General features: G+C 50.0%; 1 protein-coding gene across 12 annotated transcripts in view; it reads right to left on the reverse strand.

The window, feature by feature from the left end:
• Positions 1-4,107: 4,107 nt before the first annotated feature.
• The window catches only part of LOC133359210 (uncharacterized), a 67,631-nt gene continuing 51,503 nt past the window's right edge, over positions 4,108-20,235 (reverse strand). For all 12 annotated transcript variants that reach the window (XM_061577642.1, XM_061577643.1, XM_061577646.1 and 9 more), the window contains 2 exons: positions 13,811-18,793; positions 4,108-12,735 (listed from right to left, as the gene is read on the reverse strand). In XM_061577642.1, the coding sequence (XP_061433626.1) occupies positions 11,519-12,735; positions 13,811-18,793 (6,200 nt within the window). In that variant the 3' untranslated portion in view covers positions 4,108-11,518. The remainder of the gene's footprint in view (positions 12,736-13,810; positions 18,794-20,235) is intronic.

The raw sequence follows: 20,235 nt of genomic DNA on the forward strand, positions 1-20,235 counted from the left end.
ATGCAGTTTTTTTTTGGGTTAGATCGCGTAAATATAAAAACGTGTCGTTAAACCCGCCACCACCCGACACAGCCAATTAGTAAGGTTTGTCATGTAAACAGAACGTGGCCCATTCGTTACTCGTACAGCACACCGGTGTGTTAGAGAGCAAAGCCACAACATTTACAATCTGAGTACGACGTTTCGACAGTAATTACAACTAGCTTAATCGACAGCCAGATTTGTGGAGAAATCATCCTGTTTAATTCCTTAAATAGAGGGGTAGATGTGATGACATCACTTGTGAGCAGTTCTTGCGTGAAGTGGGGGGGAATTAATTAATGCATATAAATGACTATGGGTATCCATTGCTGGTTGGGTTATTAATATGGTAATCAACGTACATAATTCATGTGCATTATGCACCTCCTATCCATTGTATGCACTAAAATAGCCGTACCTGTTATTGTTCAATGGTACTCCCTATTGAAGTATGGTGACCTGTATAGGCATGCATTTAAACAATGGTAAAGTGATGGTTTTGGTTGGATCCTCAGAAGGTTGTCTCCCCATGGCTGGGGAGGCAGCTTTGCGGATTGTACGGTCCGAGTATCCGTTCATCCTGAGGGCTTGGTGTACGTGCTCCAACTCACTAGCTAAGTGGTGCTGGTCGAAGATGCAACGGACATTATGGTATAGTGTTTTGATGAGGGAATTCTTCTGGGCTGGATGGTGGTGGGAATCAGGCTTTAGATAGGCATCCGTGTGGGTGGCTTTCATGTATACCGAATGTCCCAACGAGCCATCAGATCTCTTCTCGATCAAAACATCCAGGAATGGTAGCTTGCTATCCTTTTCTACCTCCATGGTGAATTTGATATACGGGTGTATGGAATTGATGTGGTTGAGAAATTAGTTTTAGTGCTGGCAGGCCATGTGGCCAGATGACGAACGTGTCATCTACGTATCTTTTCCACAAGCAAGGACGTAGGGTGGATGTCTGGATGGCATCTCCATGAAAACATTCGCTACCACTGGCGATAAGGGAGAACCCATTGGGCTACCGTCATTTTGTTTGTAGAATGTACCATTCCAGGTGACGTATGTGTTAGTAAGACAATGCCTTACCAAAGTTGGTTCATCAGGATTAAGTCCTTATTGGACCACGTCTTCAATGATTGCAATGGTGTCAAGTACAGGTACATTGGTGAACAGAGAGACTACATCAAAACTGACAAGCAAATCTGGAGACCATGAGATGTCCTTGATTAGAGAAACCAAGTGAGCTGAGTTAAGTACAGCTGAGGTGGACTTGCCCGTGAAAGGAAGCAGGGTCTCAGACAGAAATCGGGCCAGTTTGTAGGTGGGTGAGTTAATGGTGGAGACGATAGGACGGAGCGGATTACCTACTTTGTGGATTTTTGGAAGGCCATAAAATCTGGGTGGTGTAGCAGCCAAATGTTTTAGGGAGCTCTGCCTGGTCTGATCGATTAGAGAAGTCGATTTAGTGATGATATTGTTGGTTTTTGTGGCTAGGCGGTTGGTGGGATCTCTGTTGATTTTGGTATAGCTGCCATCATTAAGAAGGTCCTGAATTTTGTTGTCGTAAGTGGTTGTATCCGTAATGACAGTGACATTGCCCTTGTCGACTGAGAGGATGACAATGTCATCTCTGTTTTTTTTTTATTTAGAGAGTTCAAAACGATCGTCCTTGCTGATGTTACTAATGGGTTTCTTCGCGTTTTTGAGGATAGCAGCAATTTCAGATCTAGCAACGTCTGCCGGGATGTGTCTCAAGCCTTTGAGGGCTACATCGACCTGCGCAATTATATAATCCACTGGGATATGTTTAGGGGTGACTGCGAAATTCAACCCTTTAGCTAGTACAGATTTTAGACATGCAATACCTTGGTGTCTACAAACTGAGTTGTGGTTGTAGCAGCAGCTACATTGGGGAAATGAAACGACATGTCTCGGACCGCGTTCGTGAACACAAGGCAGATCTGAAACACGGTAGGACCAATACCTCTGCCGTTGCTGATCATTGTTTTAACGCTGTGGGCTCAAACGAAATTTATTTTTCCAAGACGGAGGTACTCTGCAAACCTACCAGCTACCTTCAGAGATTTGTTCATTAAGCCATCCAGATATATATACACAACTGCAACCGAGAAGATGGGTACAAACTGAGCAATCATTGGAAGGACGTTATTAACCACGTAAAGTCTTAACTGACTGTGATGTTTCCATCCTACCTGCCAATGTCAGCTGTTATTTCCGACTCTCTGTGTGTGTCTCTCTCTATGCCTCTCTCTTAGATCTGTCACATGTCCTTTGGATTGCACTCTCATGCTCACATGGCCTTTGGATTGCACTCTCATGCTCACATGTCATTTGGATTGCACCTCCCATGCTCACATGTCCTTTGGATTGCACTCTCATGCTCACATGTCCTTTGAATTTAACTCTCATGGTCACATGCCCTTTGGATTGTACTCACATGCTCACATGTCCTTTGAATTTAACTCTCATGCTCACATGCCCTTTGGATTGCACTCTCATGCTCACATGCCCTTTGGATTGCACTCTCATGCTCACATGTCCTTTGGATTGCACCTCTCAGGCTCACATGCCCTTTGGTTTGCACCTCTCAGGCTCACATGCCCTTTGGATTGCACTCTCATGTTCACGTTCTTTGGATTGCACTCTCATGGTGCTAATCTCTCATTTATACTGCTGTTGTGCGCATATGCGGGCATGATACTCTTGTGCGGTGATGGAAGCTCATTCATGCTAATCTCCCTCCCTAATCCCTCTCTCCCTAATCTTCCCTATTAACACAACTGACGTGGTTACGTTCGTGGATGCAATTACTTTCCAGCTCAGACCGTTTGCTTGCCCATCGCCACAAATATATAACTTTGTTGTAACTGCTCTCTCGCTGGTTCAGCAGTTCCACTGCTGAATTATATTTTTTTCCGCCTGAGGATGACCGCTTGTGTTGTGATCGAAACGTCGTGATATATTTGATTGGATTTTATACCTCCGTGACTTTACCGAAAGAACCAAAGAGTAGTGATTTACTCCTGATAGTAATCCTTACAATTTAAAGAATTGCATTTTAAAAAACAAATTCTATTTGTGCTTTTTTAATTCAATCCAAAAAGTTTCTGGTTAGGTCAGATTTGGTTGAGATTTCAGACCTCGGCTGAAAATTTGATTAGATTGAAATCGTCTGATGGATTTATTGGATGTCTATAATGCAATCCAATCATCGGATTGCTTAGGTGTATTATTAAGGGGGTTTTATTCCTTCTCAATGACGAATCTTAAACCATCTGTGGACAGACCCCAGCCTCAATACTTATGTAGTGTAGCAGCGCCGACTAGGCAGAGAGAAGTAGCAATTGTGGATGTACCCACCCAAGGGGAGACAGCATACAGGGGAAGGTGCAAGGGATAATAACTGGGCCAAGGGTCATGGAAGGGATCCATCTTTGAGCTCCCAGAACCAGCTAGAAGGTTCGAGAAGGGGGGCGTGGCCAGGGCAGGGCCGGGCCCCGCTGGAAGCATAAAAGGGGGCGAGAGAGGGAGCTCAGGGCTGTCTGTGGAAATCAGGGTCGTCTCGCCATGGAAGTCGTCCTCGTCGTCGGTGCTGTCCTTGCCATCGACCCGACGTCGCAAAAGTGCGAGGGGTGATGTTGCCATTTGCAAGCGCTTTCCTAGCACTTGGTCTCTCCACTTCGAACAAGCGGCAACACTGGAGACACAACGCCACCTATAAACAGAAAGTGCGAGGAAAACAACAACCCGACGTTGCCACTGGTGGATAGTCAGCCAGATATCCATTCAGTTAGCGCCGTCGAGCTTGACGGTCAGCATTACATTGTGCTCAGTCAGTCGTGTAGTGTGAGTACGAGTAATATAAATAAAGAAGGTGCCTCGACAGTTATTGTCTCCGGAGTCCTCCATTACACTTGTCTACAAGATAGATGTTTTACAATTAGCTTGCATAATCATTTATTTTTCACGAGTGGGATTGCTTTGATCTACATGATAGCTGCCCTATCCTTCCTTACAACCTTTTCACTAGTGAGAGCAAAACATGACAAACCTATTTATAAACACTTCACTTTAGGCAGTAATTTTATTCGACTTCAGTCATACAAAAAAGGCAACCCACATGAACTATATAGAAGACAACTGCATCATGAATGGACTGAGGACTGTAGAGTACAGTAAATGTTCATCTAGTCAGCTGTCTCAATAAAACAACAGCAATACACCCCCGTCCTAATATCCCAACAAGGAGAGAGAGTCCGTAAAAAACGATTATAATGTATAACGGGGCGAAGCGATAGTGCAGCAGTTACCACATTGTGCTATGGAGCCGACGACCTGAAATTGATTCCTGGCTACGGCAAACAATAGTGGTGATTGCTATCCGAACCGGTCCTGGGCCATAGTCCCCCCCTCCCCCAACTCCCCCACACCTTTACCGCCCCTTATACAATGAGATCCCTTGTTAGCTTGGTTCAGATGCACTGTGCGAGTGTGTTTGAAATATGGTTACAAAAAAAATCCCCCATGACTGACAAGGCATGGGGAGGTCTTCATCCACCAGTGAATTGACAAGGCACTGTACATTATTATTGTACATTAAGTGCCATTTGACATGTTGAACATTATTCATTTTCGTGCATTTCCTTTGCCAATTTTTATTCTCTAAAATATATACATTTTCACAAAAAACGTTTTATTTTCATATCTACATTTGCAATTGTGGGGTAGAAAACGACAACCTTCAACGTGGTCTTCCATAGATACGTGGTAAAACACAACAAATATCATCACTCCCGGTGAGCAAACATTAAAACCACCTGGTCAAAAAAAGCAATGGGTAACAATACAACATCGGAGGCAACCCTGAAGCTGATGAGATTTAATAAAGTCAAAATGAGTCCCGTCGTTTGTCGGCTTGAGACAAATTCTGCCGGCAAAACAATGCTCCAGAATACCCATCAAAGTTTATGGCTTTCGCGACCAATATAATCCATGAGGTTTTTTGACGAATTGCCATGTTCTGTTTACGTGACAACCCTTACTAGTTGGCCGTGCCGGGTAGCGGCGGGTTTTAACGACACATTTATACATTTACGCGATCACCGCCACATGTCCCGCCAATCTTCTTCTACTTCAAAGACAAATGTCCCATTATTGCACGGGATTAGGTGCTCAGATTATTTCTCTACAAACCTCTACGCTGTGATTCTTCTCTTGTCACATCGATAATCCTTACATCTCATTCCACCACATTCTTCCATTTCACCCTCGGTCTCTCTCTACTCTTTCGACCCTATGCACCAGGATCTCTCTCCATAGTCCTTTGAATTACATCATCTTATCAACACATGCCCAAACCCATCGAAGTCTCCCATACCGTCTTGTGATATCTGTAACCACTGTGGAAGCTTTAAAACTCCTTCATGCTGTCCAATCACGTCTCCAATATCCATCTATCATCTCCATCCTTTCAAGCACCTTTTGTTATTCTTCCTTAGCGTCACTTCGTCACATCTCAACACATGCCCAAACCCATCGAAGTCTCCCATACCGTCTTGCGATGTCTGTAACCACTGTGAAGACTTAAAAACTCCTTCATGCTGTCAAATCACAACATCCCCAATATCATCTCTCATCTCCATCCTTTCAAGCACTTTTTGTGAACTCTTCCTTCGTGCTCACATCTCTGCACCACATAACAGAGTTGGGTCGTATCACTTGATATATTTTCCCCATTCAGTTTGACCAGGAGCCAGAGCTGGTGGAGATGGAAAGGTACCAACTAGATAGAGTCAATCTCACCTCTACACCGAGCATTGGCACTGGAACCAAACTTCTCGATCGGAGGTGGTCTCTCTCCTATCCCAGAGTAACCCCTGGTCAGAGGCCCCGGGCGGGTGTGGGGATACTCATAAGCCCCTGGCTGGGTGCTGTTCAGTTGGAGTTTGTCCCAGTGGATGACAGGGTCACCTCAATGAGACATCTGGTCTCAGAAAGGAAAACTATGACTGTTGTCTGTGCTTATGCACCAAACAGCAGTTCAGAGTATTCGGCCTTCTTGGAGACGGTGGGGTGCAGTCCTCCACAGAGTGCTGCCTACCAGCTCCATAGTCTTACTGGGTGACTTCAATCCTCATGTGGGAAATGATGGAGATACTTGGAGAGGTGTGATTGGGAGGAATGTCCCCCCTGATGTGAACCTGAACGGTGAGATGTTATTGGAATTCTGTGCTAGTCACGGAATGCCAATAACAAACACCATGTTCGAACACAAGGATGCTCATAAGTGTACTTGATGCCAGTGCCCCTTGGTGCCGTAGGTCAATGATTGACTTAATAGTTGTATCATTGGACCTAAGGCCGTATGTTCTAGACACTTGAGTGAAGAGAGGGGCAGAGCTGTTAACTGATCACCACCTGGGGATCAGTTAGACGTGGAAGGCCCAAACGAATAGTTTGGGTGGAAGGACCCAGTGCATAAATATTTCAACTTCCACCTCCGGGAAAACGTATCCTGCACTCGAGAGGAGGTCGTGGACATCGAGTCCGAGTGGACAATGTTCAGGACCTCGATTGTGGATGCAGCTGCGAAAAGCTGTGCCCTGAAGGCAGTTGGTGCCTGTCATGGCGGCAACCCTAGGACACCAGTGATGAGGGAAGCTGTCGAGTTGAAGGAGGCTTTCCGAGCTATTCTTGGAAAAAGGTCTCCTGACCCAATAGAGAGGTACCAGCGTGCCAAGACGGGCGACAGCTACAGCAGTCGCTGAAGCGAAAGCCTGAGTGTGGAATGAGTTTGGAGAGGCCATGGAAATGTACTACTGGGCAGCCTCAAATATATTCTGGCAATACATCTGACGCCTTAGGGGGGGGTCGATGGGACGTGGCCCAGGCTGTTTTCAGTAAAGGTGGCGTAACATTGACCTCAACTAAGGAGATCGCCGAGAGGTGGAAGAAACACTTTGAGGAGCTCCTCAACCCGGTATACATGCCCTCCTTTCACAATGCAGCCCAAGAAATAACTGCTGTGGTCAGATCCATCACGGTTGCGGAAGTCACTGTGGCGGTCGAGGGCCTTCATAGCACCAAAGCTGCTGAGGTGGACGAGATTCGCCCAGAATTGTTAAAAGCGCTGGACTGTGTAGGAGTGTCGTGGTTAACACGCCTCTTCAATGCTGCATGGAAAGTGGGTATAGTGCCACTGTACTGGCAAACTAGGGTCATGGTTCCCATTTTTTTCAAAAGGGGACCAAAGGGTGTGCTCCAACGACAGAAGAATTGCACTCCTCAGTGTCCCAGGTAAAGCCCATGCCAGAGTGTTGGAGAAGAGGCTCCTCGCGGTGGTCAAGATTCAGGAGGAACAATACGGATTCCGTCATGGTTGTGGAACAATGGACCATCCTCTTTTCCCTTTCACAAATATGAGGGGTCATGGGAGTATGTTTCTCCAGTCTACCTCTGCTTTGTAGACTTGGAGAAAACATATGACCGTGTTCCTCGCAATGTCTTGTGGGCGGTGCTGCGGGAGGATGACGTACCGGTGCTGCTTTTGTGCACTATCCGGACCCTCTATTCCTGGAGCGAGAGCTGTGTCCATATTCTTGCTTTTAAATCAAGTCGTTCACTGTGGGTGTTGGACTCCGACAAGGGAGCATCTTGTCTTCACTCCTGTTTGTGATTTTCATGGACAGGATATCAACGCAATGCCGAGGTATGGAGAGTATCCAGTATGGGGGCATGGAGGTGGCGTCGATGTTTTTTACAGATGACGTTGTCCTCTTTGCCTTCCCACTCTCTGATCTCCAGCGTGCACTTGAACGGTTTGATGCGGAGTGCGTAGCGGCTGTGATGAGGATCAGCACCTCCAAATCTGAGGTCATGGTTCACTCCCGGGAGATGGTGAATTGTTCTCTCCAGGTGAGGGGGGAACAGCTGCCCTTAGTGGAGGAGTTTAAGTACCTCAGGGTCTCTTTCGCGAGTGATGGTAAGTTGGAGCGGGAGATCGGCCGGCGGATTGGTGCGGCGTCCGCAGTGTTGCGGGCGCTGTACCGTTCCGTGGTAGTGAAGCGGAAGCTGAGTCCTTGAACAAAGCTCTCAATTTACAGGTCGATCCAAATTCCCACCCTCACCTATGGTCATGAGCTTTAAGTAATGACCTAAAGGATGAAATCGCAAGGTACAAGGGGCCAAAATGAGGTTTCTCCTCAGGGTTGCCAGGCTCACTCTGTGCTAGGTTGAGGAGCTCGGTATTCCGGGAGCACCTCAGTCGAATCTGCTGTTCCTCCAGATCGAGAGGAGCCAGTTGAGGTGGTTTAGGCACCTGGTAAGGATGTCCCCCAGTAGACTGGGCGAAGACCCTGGGGCCGGCCCAGGACATGCTGGCAGGACTATATTGCTCGGCTAGCCTGGGAACGCCTGGAAATTCCCTAGGAAGAGCTGTGGCGAGGGAAAGGGAGATCTAGACCGTCCTCCTCAACATGATGTCACCGCGACCTTCATCAGCACAAGCTGAAATTTGATTGGGATCTCTGTCGCATACAGTTCCTGAAACCTCTATCGATTTGTGCCATCCTGTCTCAATTCTTTCCTTGACCTCCAACTCACACCATCCTTCCTCTCTTTTATACTTAACTACTCTAAAACTACTTTGGCCTGCACTTTATGTGCATCACTCTGTCCACAATATTAACGTCATCCTTTCTTATGGACTGCTGGCCTCTTTCTTTCTGGGAAATGACCATTCGTTTTCCCTACTCCAAGACATTTGCGCCATCACAGCCACCTGGCTTTCAGCTCCCCTTGCAAATGCCATAACAGCCACATCAGTAAACAAAATGCTTCCACAACAACCCTTTTTTCAGTTTCCTCACTCACTCAACACATTGCAACAGAGATGACAAATAGCAATGGTCTTAACGCTGATCTCTGACATAACCCGGTTAACTTCAAACTCTTCCAACCACACCTCTTTGTCCATAACCACTGCCTTCACCCCATTATACATTTCCTTAAACTATTCTCAACCAATGATCTGGTTCGCCTTCCCTCCGCAGACTTCAACATGCAAAATCCCTCAGCGCATTTATCAAAGGCTTTGTTCAAAACTGTCAAAAATGTGAGAGAGAAAAAAACTGTCCCGCCAATATGCATCAAAACCCCCGCGGAAATTTCAGTGAAGGGCCGTCGTCTCTTGGAGTTTTGGTTGTGCATACGCACGCGTGCATGCATGCCTTTGTGCAATACTGTGTACGGTGAATTGAAATGAAAGTCAAATGTCCTTCTAATATTTAAAACAATGTGTTAAAATCGTAACCACAAGCCTGAGGGCCAACATTGGTAATTCCAGTGTAAGTGGTCATACTTATTAAACCAAGGATTTCAATGAACTTCAAGAAACATTTACACTCATGTGTAGACTGTAAAACATAAATTATCTTTTAGGGCTGTGAAAGACCCAATGCTGAAGATCCTCCGACTTCGATCTTCTGCAAAGCTTATGGGCCACAGCAGATACTTGAAGCACAAATGGAAAATTATAAAATTTCCAGCAGTGTGTAGCGACTCTGGTCACCCAGAACAGAACCATGGAACATATAACAAAAATTAAAATGTTTTTTATTTTATCAGGTAAGGCCCCACTGAGCTATATAGCTCTTTTTCAGTAGCGTCCTGGCCACAAATGATAGCTCAACGAAGTGGCTTATCATGTGCACATTTCTTGCAGCCAAATACTATAAATGCACGTTGATTCTAAATGCGGAGGTAAAAACCGGAGGACCCGGAAAAAAATCCACGCGACCTCAGGGAGACAGAAAGACATGCAAACTCAAAATATACAGGTGTCGGTATCGAGATCGAACCCACTAACTCCTGTCTACCAGGCGAGGTATTTAACATCTCGCCACCGTGGCGCCAACGCAATGGACTGATTCACAAATATGAAGGCGGCAACATCACAGCGATACCCCACTCCGCGCGCTACTCCTGACGCAACCATCTGGCTCAACCACCTTAATGTAAAATTATAGCTGTGTTGCTCTATATCAGCCATTCTAACAAGGGTTGTGATGTCGTGGATTTTTAGAATGCTGATTCCAAGGAGCATTGGCCATAGTTTAGTAAAATCACGTTATAAACTTCCCATGAAAACAAACAGACACATTCCTAAATTGTTGTGAGGCTGAATAATGGTTAGTTTTCACAAAAGACAAAATTAAATGTAACACCACGTTGGTTTTCCAAACCAATATTATTCCTCAAAGTTTTTTCGGTTTGATCGTGTAAATGTGTTATAAAAACCCACGTCCACCCGACGCAGCCAATTAGTGAGGTTTGTCACGTGAACAAAATGTGCCAATTAGTTACTATTACAGTCTTAAATAGAGTAAGGTGATGTCAACAAACCCCCTGGGTTTTTTGCACCTTATAGGCACTCAGTGATGACGTCGCCTTTACTCTAATTAAGACCGGAAACAGGAAGATGTCTTCACAAGTATGGCAATCACCTGATGAAGCTGGCTGTAATCAGCAGCAAAACGTCACGGTACTTAAATTGTACTGTGAAGTGTGGATTTACTGTAACTGGTATATTTTGTTCACGTGACAAGGTGGGTTTACAACACATTCACGTTTATGCGATCTCACCCAAAAAACGTTAATATTAGCAAGTATCACCGACACCAGTTTGACCACGCCTAAACGTTCACCATATTTCTCAAAGGCTGTCGCATGCGTTGACGTAACATTTTTACAGGGATTTTTTTTACAGGAATAGCCGCTGCCCCTGCTATCATCCCACTATTCATTTACATTCTCAAACGTCAGCGGCATGGGGATTTTTAAGTTTGGATAATGCCATTTTAAAAAGCAAAACATTTACAATTCAGGCAAGTAATTTCTGTTCTTTAAAGTTAAGCGGTGGCACAAGAACTGTTATTGATGACAATATAAAAAAGCAGGACACAAATTAAACAGAACAGCGTCCATACATGGCAATTTAAGAGATCAATTAAGCCTCAGTAGTAGACTTATCACCACAGTTATCGTAATATTGCTTTCGAGATTTATTTTCTCTCCATGGGAAGCAATTCCTGTGTTTTTTTTGTTATCGTATGGAATAAATTTCCACGCAAATTGAAAATACTTCTTCGAATACTTCTTCGAAGGTAAGCCCCATTAATTGGCAGGGGTAAAGTGGTCTTGCTTACCGAGGCCATCGAACCCAGCTATCCAGAGTTTGATACCAGCTAAGGCTAACATCAGCAGTGAGAGATATCGGAATAAATCTTGGGTGCCTCTTAACCTTCACCAATCCCCACCATGCTCCACAATACGGTTGGAGCATCATTAAATGGTGTCGACAATCGACACTGTCTGGAGGTGTTCATCGAGTGGAAAACAAAAAAAACGAAGGGTAGCTTTCCTATGATTACAAAATGGGGGAAAATACTTCGATTCCAGGGTTTGTTTGTTCTGAAAATCACTTTGGCTGAGGCAAGTCCTCAGGACGGATCTTTTTAACGGGCTTTTTCCTCTTGCGGACGTTCCCTCTCGACTCACTCTTCCTGGGGTCGTTCGATTCCACCTGGCTTATTGTGGGCTCGTTTGTACGAGTCTCACTCTGATGCTGCTGCCTACTTTCTTCATGTTCGGACATTCGAGCCTTTTTGTGCTGAATATAGGCATCCTGAAGATCGTGTGTCCACGACTCGATTCGATTCTCCCCGGGCTCCTGATCCTTCAGCCCGCCTGGCCGAGCTCCGTTGCCGTCAGCGGCCTTCGCCTGCAGGCTACTGCTGCTCCCCTGGCACTTGACGCGGTGGCGCTTGTAGTTGCTGAGCTGCGCGAATGCCTTGCCGCAGACGTCGCACTTGTGCGGCCTCTCGCCCGTGTGCTTGCGCATGTGGATCTTGAGCTCGCAGTAATAGGTGAAGCCGCGGCCACACTCGTCGCAGACGTGCGGCCGCGGCCCGGCGTGCGCCCGCTCGTGAACTACCGCGTCCTCGTGCAGCGCGAACGAGCGCCCGCACACGGCGCAGACGTGCGGCCGCTCGCCCGTGTGCACCACGTGATGCCGCCGCAGGTTACTCATCTGCGTGAAGGAGCGTCCGCACACGGTGCAGACGTGCGGCCGCTCGCCCGCGTGCTGCCGCATGTGGGCGCGCAGTGCGGCGCCCTCCGGGTACGTGCGGTCGCACACGCTGCAGCGGTGCGGACGCTCGGCCGAGTGCCGCTGCCGCTCGTGGGCGTTCACCTGCACCTCGGTCATGTATACCTGGCCGCACACCGCGCACGGGTAGCCCGGCGCGCCCGTGTGCAGCTTCATGTGCGAGTACAGGTTCTCATGGTGATGGAACATGCGCCCGCAATCCACGCAGCGCAGCTGGGGCTTGTCGCGGCCGCCGCCGTCGTCGTCGCTGTCACTGTTGGCGGCCGAGGCCTGCTTGGCGACGGCTTCCGATGGCGGTGGCGGTGGCGGTGGTGGTGGCGGCGGTGCACTGCATGTGGATTCCACGCTGCTCGGTACGGGCGGCCAGACATTGGTGGGCGGGGAGATGACCGTGGCCACGTTCAAGCAGTCTTGGTTAGTGCTGTCCTGTAGCATGCTCTGGTGAAGCCACGCAGTTTGGAGAAGCAGGAAGCGGGTACCCTCCGATGAGCCCATGTTTTGGATGACGAATCCCTCCATGTCCTTGTCTGCAAGAGATTGTATTATTACAGAGAGCAACTTCACATTTTGTGAAATAGGTAATCGAGGAGTTTAAGTTAAATTATATATATAAAAAAGAGTTTAAATGTAGATTCATGTGACGTTTGTCAGTTCTGCGATCTGCAGAACCTCAATGGAGCTGATAGATTGATGACTTAGCAGCTTAGAACGTCTACACACTGCATAAAATTTAGAATCAATAATAGTCAGAATGTCTTCCTGTGCCAATGAACAATGTGGTAGCTAGCTCTCATAACAAAATACATGCTAACCCCATTCATCATCATGGGATCTCCTTTACCAGTACCAAAATATGATTAAAGGTTTTTCCCCTTTTTCTGGCAACAAAACAGGTGTTAAGATGTTAAAACACCAAACTGAAACCTTTTACAAGGAATCATGTCTGCATTAACCACAATGCTTGTGGTCCGAATGCAAACAAAAAACATACTCTGATAATATATGCATTGTCCTCTCATTACTCTGATAGTGCATTGTCTTTGGGCTGTACGCCTTTTGGCGTCCTCTGGTCTAACACCGTTTGAGACGAGGCTCAAAAGAAATCTGTCTCTGGTGTGGACCAATCCGTTTCAAGGACAATGCATATATTATCAGAGTATGTTTTTTGTTTGCATTTTGACCATAAGCATTGTGGCCAGCACTTAAGTCAGGTGCTGTTGTATACATGGGCTTTAAGAGGTGGGCAGGATATAGCAGCACAGTGATGGGATCAATCCACAGGTAAATTCAACCAACTGGATCTGTTTGTGTGTGGAGCTTTTGAGTGTTATCCCCTCGTGTGTGCGGTGTGGGCTGTCCGGTTTCCTGTCCATACGAGTCCAAAAAGATCATACATTTGTGGATTGATTCAACCATCCCAATGTAGAACCTTCACAAACAGGAGTCTTGAGATTTTGCCGGGTTAATAATTAGCATTGCACATGGGCCGTGTGTGCATGTGTATGCCTGGCACAAGCGTCGTGGTGACGTCACCACCACTTAGTGGTGAATGGCGGCTGTTGTGAGATTGTTAGTTGCCTTTCCAGTGTTAAAACCTTTTACCTCCATCTGCGGTGAAGCTGGTCGTGGCTTGCGGACCATCTCTGCCGTGACAAATGGGGATCGTGGTCGGTTCCACCATAGCAGCCCCCACTTCACCTCCGCCGCCACCTTGACTTGCGCCAATGGCAGACATGTCCACCGCAGCCTCTTTGTACGTGGGGCTGTGCAAGTTCAGGGCGGGTGCCGTCACCGACACCAGGCCTCTCTGTTGCTGATATTGCTGCTGCTGCTGCTGCATATTCATGGCAGCTCCCTGCATCTCCAGGCCAAAACAACGTGAGTTTGCGGCGGGCTCTCCGACTGCAGCCACCAGTTTGCTCCCGTCGGGGCTGCCTATGCTGACGACGGCAGGCGCCCTTGACATGGTCTCCTGCTCCTGCTGTTCGGAATCGCGAAGGTTCACTGCCACAGCGACCAACTCATCCCACAGAGGGCGGCTCTTATTTCTGGTGAACGATTCCGTCGCGTTGCCCGACGGCTCCTGCTGCGCGCCAACGGAGGGCTTTCCCACAGCGGTTCTCAGCCCCTCAGCGCAAGCGCTTGTGGAGGCACTCGGTCCATTCCGCCTGTCGACGGCAAAGGGTGGCACCGCTGCCGTGGATGCCTGCTCCTTCCGGCCAGGCTCTCGAGTGCTGTCGGTGGTGGGGTCTGGCGCTTGTGCTTTCGCCTTCTCCTCATGCGCGTTGCTGGCAGGAGATTTTGCTACTGGCGCCTCAACTTCCTCCACCCCCAAGAGATGCGCGGTGGTGCCAGCCTCCAACATCTGATGCCCAGAGCCCTGTTTCCAAATGGCAGGTGATCCCAATGTGGGCACCTGCTGATCCTTTATGTGGGAATGTGAGGTCGTGGCAGGTTTCTCCAGCAAGGTCCTCAACTGTGGCAGGTGCTTGCTGCTGCTGGTTTTACTGCTGCTGATGTTAGAGGTTGAGGCGATAGTGACGCTGCTCGTGCTGGTACCAGAAGTGGTGCTGCTCTGTTTGCCGGCGGCAGTCAATTCCAACTCAGATTCCTGCTGGTCGCTCCCGTGGTGGCGTGCGCTGGTGGAAGACTTTTTCTGCTGTTGTTTGCTGATACTGTTTGTGCTGCTAGTGTTGGTGCTACACGTGCTAGTACTTGTGGAACGCTCAAACATCTGTGGGTAGATGTCGCCAATGGATATTTCCATTATGGGCCTCTGTTGCACCCTCGTAATATTACGCGGATGCCTCCCAGAGGGCAGTTTGTCCACCAGGGAGCCATGCTGGTGACTTCCCCCGCTGCTCTGCGACTCGAACACCGTGCCTTCCCCCCCACTGTTCATGCCGGAGCTGTGGATTCTGCTGATGGGAACCTCCTTGATGGCCCTGTGCTCAAACCTAAGGCCAGACGAAAATCTGGTGCCCATGATGGGCCTTTCAAGCAGCACCCTCAGCTCCTGCCGCTGTCTGCTGGTGGCCACGCCGGGGGTGCACAGCACGGGGATGCGTGCGGGGCCATCCATGGGGATTTCCGACAGCGGCCTCTTCTTGAGAATGCTGTGGATAAGCGGATCCGTCGACGACCCCAGCGTTCTCAGCACAGGGATGCGTAGGGTGCTGCCGACAGGCATTTCCAACATGGGACTCTGCTCCAGCATGCCTTGCTGGTGTGCCACGGATTTGTCCTTCTCCGGACCCTGGCTTGGAGTGATGTTGGTGGCCGGTTCTGCAATGCATTTCTGTTCCTGTGGACCAAGGCTTGGCGTTTGTGTCGTGGCTAACTCAGCGACAGATTTATCTTTATCTGGCCCATGGCTTGGTGCGATGGTCGTTAATAACTCTGCAACAGATTTGGGATCCTGTCGTCCATGGCTCGGTGTACTGGTGGCAGTTTTCTCTGCTGGAGCTCCTGGTTTCTCTGGCCCATGGCTTGGCGTGATGGTGGCGGATAAATTCAATTTCTCTGGCACAGGACAAGGAATGACATTGACAGCGAATTCTGCTGCAGTTGTTTGTACTATTGGCTCATCACTTGGTTTGCTGGTGGCCAGTAACTTTGCCACAGTTGTCTGTATCTCTGGCACAGGCTGAGGCACGATGGCGGTGGGCGATTGCATCACAGCTCTCTGTTCCTCTAGCACAGGCAAATGTGTGACATTGCCGATCTGAATTTGCATTAACGGCCTGTAATCAACTCTCGCATAGCGCTCTGTGCTTTTGGAGGGCAGTTCCACCACAACCCTTTGTTCCCCCGCGGGCCCTTGCCACGGTGTGCTGTCGGGACATACGTCCAACAAGTCTTTCAAACTCTCAGTGTGAATGGTGGTGATAGGCGAATGCGGCCTCGATTCTTGTTCGTCAGTTTCTTCGCCAGGCAACTCTGCCATGGCACCGTTCTCCTGCCACGCAGTGCCATGCACGACAGCAGCCATCGTGGTGTCGGCAATGGCAGGTGGTTCATTCGATAAAGCTTCCCGCGGTTCTTTGAAAGTGCCAATGACAGCCGCCGGCTCCAGCCACCCCGGACTACGAGCACATGTGCAATGTACTTCCGCCAGATCTCTGGGTTCCTGTTGTGCACTGGTGCCAATATTTGTTAAAGGGTTTCTCGGCTCTTCTTGGTGGACACTGGTGGCAGCTGTGGTGGCTTCTTGCCAAAGAATAGGTCCGGAGGCAGATACTGACGCCACCGTCACTGCTCCTAGGTCCTCCATCCAGCCAGAATTCTGTGTGCCGATGGTGGGTGCTAATTTTAAGGCTGCTGGATCTTCTTCGTGCATGACGACAGCGGCTTCTTCTTCCTCATACTCTTGTGATCTCATTTCCTCCACTTGCTGGTGGTGCTCGTCCGTCGTGGTGGGCATTTCTGCCGATTCTCTCGACCCGGGACGTGCCGTGCTGCTGCTGGCAAGATTCACTGCCACGGCTAACAGTTCCTCCCAACCATGGCTCTGAATTTTGCCGGTAGGCGGTTCCATCATGGCACCTGACACAGCCAACTGGGGGGATTGCGTATCGACGGCAGGCAGATGATCATCCTGTATGTTGCACCGTGCACTGGTGGCAAGCCTTGCCAGCAGGGATCTCAACGTCTCCTGGTGCTGGCTGGTGGTCTCCCCCAACATTGGCAAGTTGGGGCCATGGGTGCTGGTGGCAGGGAGGTCCTCTACGTGCGTGTTGACAGCAAGGTCCACAGCCGTCGCCACAAATTGTTGCAAACCAGAGCCGTGTGTGTTGGTAGCGGGCGGCAATCGCAAGTCTGATGCTTGTTCACTTTGCCCGAGACGTTGCGTGCCGGTGGCCGGCGCTCCCGAAGTGGCATTTGGTTTCCATTCATGTCCTCTCATGGCAGCTTCTGGTCTTGCCCACAGCGCGAGGCGCGCGTCCATGGCAGGTGTAGCAGTCATAGCCCTGAGCTCCATCCAGCGAGCATCTTGCGCTTTGGTGGTGGGCGCCAGCGACAAGCCTCTCTGCTCCTTCTCGGGTTGCGTGCTGTTGGCTGGCAGTGTGCTCTTGGGAGGTGGAATAACAGCGGTTACCTCCTCCCTCCACTCAGGGCGGTGTCTACCCTTGGCGAGGTTTAGCGCCACATCACCCGGGTCCTGCCAGCAGCTGCTGGCGCCAGTCGTGAGCATCTCAATCTCTTGGTCTTGCGCTTCTCTGGCAGGGGGGCCCGTCACGGTCTCCCATCCCATGGAGCGAGAGGTGACAACGGTGGGATGCTCGGCAGCGGACGTCCATTCCCTCGGCCACGGGCGGTGTGCATTGGTGGCAGGCCCTGCGGCCAAAACGCTGGTGGCGGGCGTTTCTGCCACAAACCCTCGATCCTCCCATGCAAGTGGACGAGTGGCGATGACGGGGGCCTCCGCTACCTCTCTCGGCTCCTTCTCATTGTTGCTGCTGCTGGTGGTGGTGGTCATGAGTTCCGTCCATGTCTGGCGCAGAGCGCTGGTGCCAGGCAGCGTCGCCACGGCAGCCCGCTTCTTCCATCTGTGGACGCGGGCGTTCGTGTCAAGGTCAAGCACCACGTCCGTCGGCGGTTTCCCCACAGGGGGGTCGCATACGTCGATGGCGGGCGGGACCCCTATGGCCGCGCGTTCATGGTGCTCGGAGTGGCGTGATCCGATGGCGAGGTCAATGGCAACTTCCTGAACCTCCTCCCCGTGGTAGGAGCCCATGCCAGGTGCACACTCCACCAAGACGGAGCCACGTGTGCCGATGGCAGGCGCGTCTCCCGCAGCCCCCGACTCTTTCCTCCTCCCAGGCTGGTTTGGGACGATGGCAGGCACGACTGCTACGGGACAATCTTCATCCCAGCTGGGGTCGTTGACGTCGGTGGCAGATTTGCTCGCCACGGTTGCCGAATCCTCCTGGTACGCACACGCGGGAGCCTCCGGTGTCTTGCGCGCATCCATGGCAGGTGTCGTTTCCGCCTCGGCTACTTGTTCCTTCCAGTCGGTGAGGTTCGTTCCGATGGCAAGATTGACCGCCACGGCCACCAGATCCTCCCAACTGCTGTTGCTGCTGCTGTTGTTTGCATCGGTGGCAGGCAATTGCTTCTCCATCTGCGGAAGTTCTTCATCGATCGGAGACTCCTCTACGCCGGACATCTGCTCGTCTGGCTCACAGCAAGATGCGCTGGTGGCGGGCCTCACCAGCGGGTCCCCCAGCTCCTCGGTTCCCTCGCTGGCGGCTGCGTCCATCGTCTCCATCTCGGGGTTGGCGGCGGTGGCAACGACAGGGGTAGGCGAAACCCCCGCGACCGCCCCTTCCTGTGGACCGCCGATGGAATCCTCCTCCACAAAAGTCAGCTCCTCCTCGCAAGCGCCGGCAGCGGCGTCCCGCGGCTCCTGCACGGCGCCGTGCGCGCCGGCGGCGGACAACGGCAAACTGGTCACGGGTTCTATGCCCTCCCGCTCAGGGACGTCATAGCTGGTGGCGTGGCCTTCTGCCACAGGTCCTAGATTCTGTGGCTCGGGTTGGTCCAGCTCCTCCTCAACTTCCGGCAACAACTCGAAGGCTTCTCCTGCACCCAGCAACAAAACAAGGCACTCGGTTGGACTCGCAATCACGCCTCCTCTCCCCTTTGTCGTACTAGTCGTGTGTTCACGACCTCAATATTGGTGACGAAGCCACTCCACCATGGGGACCTTTATTGCCAGTATCAAAGTATAAAAATAACAATAGGTTTTTACCCTTTTTGGTAATAAAACTGGTGTTAATATGCTTACCCCGATCTGTAAATGCTCTGATACGTTCATTGTTTTTATACTGTTTGCCTTTTGGCATTCCCTCGTCCGACACTGGTGGTGAGACTGGACCATAAAGAAGGCTCTGGTGCAGGCTAATCAGTTTCAAAGACAATGTTTATATTATTACCAGAGCATGCTTGTTTGCATGTTCACCACAAGTACTCGTGGTGAACGCAGACTTGATCCCTTGCAGAAGCCACTTCACTCCCCCCCCCCCCCCATGCATTTTGGGATTTGCAATAAAATTTGCGACACCTTCCTCCTGGTTAGATTTACTGTCTGTTCATCGTAGCCTCTTGTTTGTCGTAGCCTCTCTAGCTCATCATCATTATCAGCCGTAATGAAATCGATAAAAATGCTGGCTACAGCCAACTCAAGGCCTCCCCAAAGTTGCTGCCACCTATTTTGACTGGTTAAACATATTTGTGATCTGCACGACGTTAAGGAGGCCCCTAATGGAGCAGTGATCCAACAATGTACGTGTACAGTACAAATTCTCCGGCGATTTGGCTCAAGGCAACTTGGTCACATTCCACCATCCACGCCCATCACCCAGTGCAAAGGTCGCTCACTCGACAAACTGAAATCGTGGCTTGCACTGGCCGCTGCCACTGGCTCCACGTGTGGTTAAGTACGACAGAGTAGCCCCCCCCTCCTCCCCCGCCGACAGTGATCCACATTGTACCGGGAGGCCCCTCGTCCAGCAGCGGATTGACTTAAGTGGGATATATGGACGGTGAGGGTGCTCGGTGGTGGAGCAATCGCCGCTTGTTGGAGACTGCCGTGCTTTTTTTGAGCCCAGCGGCCGCCCAGGTCAAATGCTGCCAGGCGCATTAGCCGTGAAAAAAAAGCGACCGTCTGCTCTACGGTGGACAATAAAGATCTCACAACGGCACAAGAAACAACAGAGGAGGGCGTTTGTCGCGAAGAAGGGCACGTGCAGCAAATGGTTCAAAGTCGCAAGTCTTCATAAATAATGTGCTAATCACTAAATTGGGAAAAGCCACACGGCGATATCGCCCCCTATAATGGCATGGGCTCATGCCCATTGTTGACAGGCCGGTGGCTGCATTCACTTTTGTGCCGCAAAAGGACAGCTGTTACGGGGGAGCGGGGGGGGGGGGGTTCCCTTGGGCTAGACTGTCGCAAGGTGCCTTGACATATACGTTGAACTTCTTTCGCACCGTACGTACCCAGCAGTGATCGTAATTACCGC

Source organism: Lethenteron reissneri, chromosome 64, assembly GCF_015708825.2.
Source record: "Lethenteron reissneri isolate LAM-NWPU_2019-01 chromosome 64, ASM1570882v1, whole genome shotgun sequence".
NCBI lineage: Eukaryota > Metazoa > Chordata > Hyperoartia > Petromyzontiformes > Petromyzontidae > Lethenteron > Lethenteron reissneri.